The sequence below is a fragment of the Amphimedon queenslandica genome, unplaced genomic scaffold (genome assembly GCF_000090795.2).
Source record: "Amphimedon queenslandica unplaced genomic scaffold, v1.1 AMPQUscaffold_12810, whole genome shotgun sequence".
In the NCBI taxonomy this organism is placed as follows: domain Eukaryota; kingdom Metazoa; phylum Porifera; class Demospongiae; order Haplosclerida; family Niphatidae; genus Amphimedon; species Amphimedon queenslandica.
In genome coordinates this window covers 3,267-7,432 of record NW_003546954.1, presented here as the reverse complement: position 1 = coordinate 7,432, position 4,166 = coordinate 3,267, and the positions used below count along the sequence as shown (strand labels likewise).

The 4,166-nt window shown below is 35.2% G+C and overlaps 2 protein-coding genes across 2 annotated transcripts; both read right to left on the bottom strand.

The window, feature by feature from the left end:
• Nucleotides 1-198: 198 nt before the first annotated feature.
• On the bottom strand, nucleotides 199-946 carry LOC109586685 (uncharacterized). Its single transcript, XM_020002897.1, has 3 exons — nucleotides 761-946; nucleotides 619-710; nucleotides 199-569 (listed from the first exon to the last, which is right to left on the bottom strand). Exons 1-3 carry the CDS (start codon nucleotides 798-800, stop codon nucleotides 246-248), a joined length of 456 nt encoding a protein of 151 aa, XP_019858456.1. The 5' UTR covers nucleotides 801-946; the 3' UTR covers nucleotides 199-245.
• An 18-nt stretch (nucleotides 947-964) lies between these two features.
• LOC109586683 (uncharacterized) lies at nucleotides 965-2,232 on the bottom strand. Its single transcript, XM_020002894.1, has 4 exons — nucleotides 2,133-2,232; nucleotides 1,963-2,069; nucleotides 1,387-1,914; nucleotides 965-1,333 (listed from the first exon to the last, which is right to left on the bottom strand). Exons 1-4 carry the CDS (start codon nucleotides 2,230-2,232, stop codon nucleotides 965-967), a joined length of 1,104 nt encoding a protein of 367 aa, XP_019858453.1.
• Nucleotides 2,233-4,166: the final 1,934 nt, after the last annotated feature.

Below are 4,166 nucleotides of genomic sequence, written 5' to 3'. Positions count from 1 at the left end.
GTACACTGCAAAAAAAGTTTCTTACTTTAACCTTTTAAAAATGTTCAAAACTATTGAAACTGAGACAACCACGGNAAAATTTTAAAACCACCATTTTATTTTACTGTTTATTTTAAACAATTTTTAATTGATTGTATTAAACAATTAATAATGTTCATAATCAGACAAGTCAATAGTAATAACAAAAATCATGTAGTGATTAATATAAGAGAATAATGAGTGTCACAATTACTAGACAATATAATTTACAAAGAAGAGTCTGCATAACTTTTGATAGAAGTGGTTACACTAAGATATGAAGAGGTTTTTCTCTGGCCTGATGGCAATGAAAATACGAATTCTTGGAGAAACAAGGCACAATCTTTAATATCTTTGAAATATTCCAAATTGAAGATGTAGTGAGAAAATAGCCATATCCCAAGTGCCTTAGCAAACAAATTGAGCTTTATAAGAATTTGACCCTCAACAAAGACAAAGTAAGAAGGTTCCCCTACTCCATTAGTGAAGTAGCCAATCATGGGATATGGTGATATGCTTTTTTGAGCAACTTCCTCAGGATTATCCATTAACTATAATATAATAATAATAATTTAAGTAATAATACTAAATTCAAAATACCTCATATTGTTTGTATATGTTAGACAAAGTCTTCTTTCCAAGCATTTGCACAAGCATAGACAGAGCTAGCTTTTCATTGCATTCTTCATCATCTATGCGTATAATATAAATTTATTGCATCTGCATGGTCATTAATATATACCCTCATATGCTTCCTTGTATTGTTGTCTTGCTTGAACCATAGCTTTAGATTTGAGTGACTCAGAGTAATCAATGATAGCAGAAACCCAAGTTGACTTCCAACTTTCTAGACCAGGCGTCAATACATCTTTATCCAGAACTAAAGATACTTCTTGATTAAGCTATACATGCCAAGGAAGAAATGAAGATTAAAAAATAATAAAAATTAAAAACTTACAATAGAATACATCTTTAAACATGGAAATAATTCAAGTACGTGAGAAACTGATACGACTCCTTGTTTGCCCAGAACCATCTCACGCCTACGTGCATATGTATCCTCCATTAACTTTAGAAGAACTTGCTTCCTAGGGTTGCTCATACACATTTCTGATTTGATCTTGTCTATGTTACGATTAAAGCTAGTATCATCACTAAAATCGTGCTGCAGAGGAGGATAGCGACTTGCTAAAGTAGTTGATTTCGGTCGTCCTCTCTTGGACACTGGAGCATCTGAAGACTCATTCGTTTCTTTGCGCTTAACACTAACACTAACATTATGTATTCTGTCAATAATTTTTCGCTCCCATGATCCCTATCAAAGTTAAAATTTACATAATAGGAGTTTAGTAATCATTGTAATCTTACATATCCTGATACAGCTTGTCCCTTGTCTTTCATAAAGACATATTTTGAAACCAATTTACGAGCCACGACAGTACTTTCAGCACTTTTAGGGTTTGGCCAGACTGTGTACATTTGTGTTACTAAATCACGGACAATTTCAGATCGAATCTTTGGGGTTAGTAGCCTCCGTGCTTCAGTCTCAGATGGAGCATTGATGCATTCCATGATTGATGGTCTCCAAGTGTCAGGAATAAAAAACTTTGAAGATACATGCAACGATGAAATCGAACTACTGCATTCATCAGAATCAGTACATGTCAGTGGTGATGGAGATGAAATAAAAGAAATTGGTGACGAAGGATCGTTGTGAGATAGTGACGATGAAAAACTTTTCAATTTCAATTTATGTGAAACTGGTGATGATGGTAGATCTGATAGTGAGGGCGAATGTGCAATCGGCGGTGAGAACATACTGGGATTAAGTTGAGACGATGAAGGGCGCACAGATGACACATCAGTTGAAATTACCTCACTTTTGTCTCCTAAAACCTATAAAAATGTGTACTTAGTACTCGATAAAGTGATCATAACACTAACCTGATTAATAAATCTACAAATTTTCTTTGTTGGACCAATCTTTTTACAAATTCCTTTTACATCTTCTTCTGTCAAATCTAACAAAGCTGGACCATCAACCAGTTCCTCTGAAAGTTAGTAATTAATTTTTTAAGTGAAAATGGCAAAAATGACGACTGATGGCAACTCACCCTCAAAGGCTTGACAAATACTCAATGGTATTCCCACATCTGTGTTCAAAAACTCCGAAAGAGCCGAAGGTGACAATTTTTCTAGCGCTTCCTGGTCCATTTTGACTGAAAATAATAAAGAAAGAAGAGAGCGGATTAGAAAGACACAGCAAGCACATGCACTTGCAATCACGTGACAAAACTGGGCAAGGCCATGGGTGTAGTTCATAAATGAACCACACCCATTTATAAAAATGGCTAAGTTGATTCACCTGATTTCTTGTCCACTTTGTGAGCTCTCTTTTCCTTCTGTCCGTGCTTATGTCAGCCACGTGAGACTTGTTCATTTTAGGGACAATAATATTAATCTCATTTGTGGCATCAACGGTTGTGTCACTTCCTTTGAATCATTTGCTGGTTTCAACTCTCATGTATATCGGCATCATCGAGATGCATTGGAATTGACAGCAAATTTAACAAGTATAATGCCTCCTGGACCAGAGCTTTTAATGTCAGAGAGGGAACTGTTTGCTGTCGCTGAAACTGAAGCTAATCAAGAAGAAAGTGATACTCTTGAACAATCTACTGCTTCAATCGTCTCCACTGCTACAAATATTCCACCTGATGCTACGTGTGATGATATTCAAAAACTGTCAGCAAAATTTATATTACATCTCTCTCAGCAGCACCACCTTTCTCAGTCAGCTATAAGTGATATTATTGAAGGTTTCCAAAATTATTCAAAGTATATTGTTGCTTCCGTCTCATCACTAATATCTACACGAATGCAAGGCTTAACTACTCAAGATATTGCATCACAAGTATGTCACATCAGCGACGGTGCCATACCAAATGTTTTTGCTGGACTAGAAACTAAGTATTTACAGGATAAATACTACATGGAAAATTTTACTTATGTGGTAAGTGAATCTGGGAATGTATCACAATAACATTCATATAATTATTAGGAACCTCAGGAATTATCATTTGGAAGCCCTTTTTATTCAAGCCAGTTCACTGGAGCAAAAAGACGTCTTGTTCAAAGAACTGACAACTTTTACTACATCCCACTACTTGAAACTTTAAGGTCTATATTGTCTAATGCTAGTTTATTGAATGAAATTGTTAGCCCTCGATCAGATAGTCATCACCTTCATGATTTTTGCGATGGTGTTGTGTTTGCCACACACCCTCTTTTTAGTACTGATAAACAAGCATTGCAGATTGTTGCATATTTTGATGAACTGGAAGTTACAAATCCTTTAGGCTCTTACATTTCAAAACATAAACTAGGCTGTGTTTTTTTCTTTTTAGCAAATATTAGACCTCGTTTTCGTTCTACATATTTATCATCATATCTTGTTTCTGTTGCCAAATCTGAAGATATTAATCACTATGGTATTGATAATTTTTTATCCCCATTTGTTAATGATTTAAAAACTCTTTATCTTGATGGTGTTACTACTTCTGATGGAGCTGTATTTAAGGGTGCACTGCTAGCATTTTTAGGGGATAACTTAGCATCACATTTAATTGGAGGTTTTAAAGAGGGTATATCATTTGCACTGCGGATATGTAGATCATGTATGATTACAAATGAAAGCTCAGGTGAATGTTTATCTGAGCATCAGTGTACATTACGAACCCCTGAGGCTCATGAGTATCAGTGTCTTTCACTTGACGGGCCTCTATATTCTCATTATTCAACACTTTATGGTATTAACAGAAGATCAATACTTGAAGATGTACCAGGATTTTCTGTAGTTACAAATTTGCCACATGATATAATGCATGATATTTATGAGGGTGTTGCAAAGAAGGAGTTAAGTCTGTTCTTAACCTATTGTACTAGTCATGGCTACTTTACAATTGATGAGCTAAATAAGCGTATTCAACACTATGATTTTAATGGTTCAAGACCCACTTTGATTGATACAACACAGCATGCTAATGAATTTAAGATACGCCAGTCAGCATCTCAAATGTTGTCACTGTTGCAAGAGATACCTTTACTTATAGGTGACACTATTCCCTATAATGATGAATATTATCACT

Excerpts from the sequence above, each read along its gene's own strand:
- LOC109586685 (XM_020002897.1), bottom strand. The coding sequence starts at position 800 with ATGGTTCAAGCAAGACAACAATACAAGGAAGCATATGAGG. Across the intron at positions 711-760 it reads ATACAAGGAAGCATATGAGG|ATGATGAAGAATGCAATGAA; the intron begins GTATATATTAAT and ends TTATACGCATAG. Across the intron at positions 570-618 it reads ACATATACAAACAATATGAG|TTAATGGATAATCCTGAGGA; the intron begins GTATTTTGAATT and ends ATTATATTATAG.
- LOC109586683 (XM_020002894.1), bottom strand. The coding sequence starts at position 2,232 with ATGGACCAGGAAGCGCTAGAAAAATTGTCACCTTCGGCTCTTTCGGAG. Across the intron at positions 2,070-2,132 it reads TATTTGTCAAGCCTTTGAGG|AGGAACTGGTTGATGGTCCA; the intron begins GTGAGTTGCCAT and ends ACTAACTTTCAG. Across the intron at positions 1,915-1,962 it reads TTTGTAGATTTATTAATCAG|GTTTTAGGAGACAAAAGTGA; the intron begins GTTAGTGTTATG and ends ACATTTTTATAG.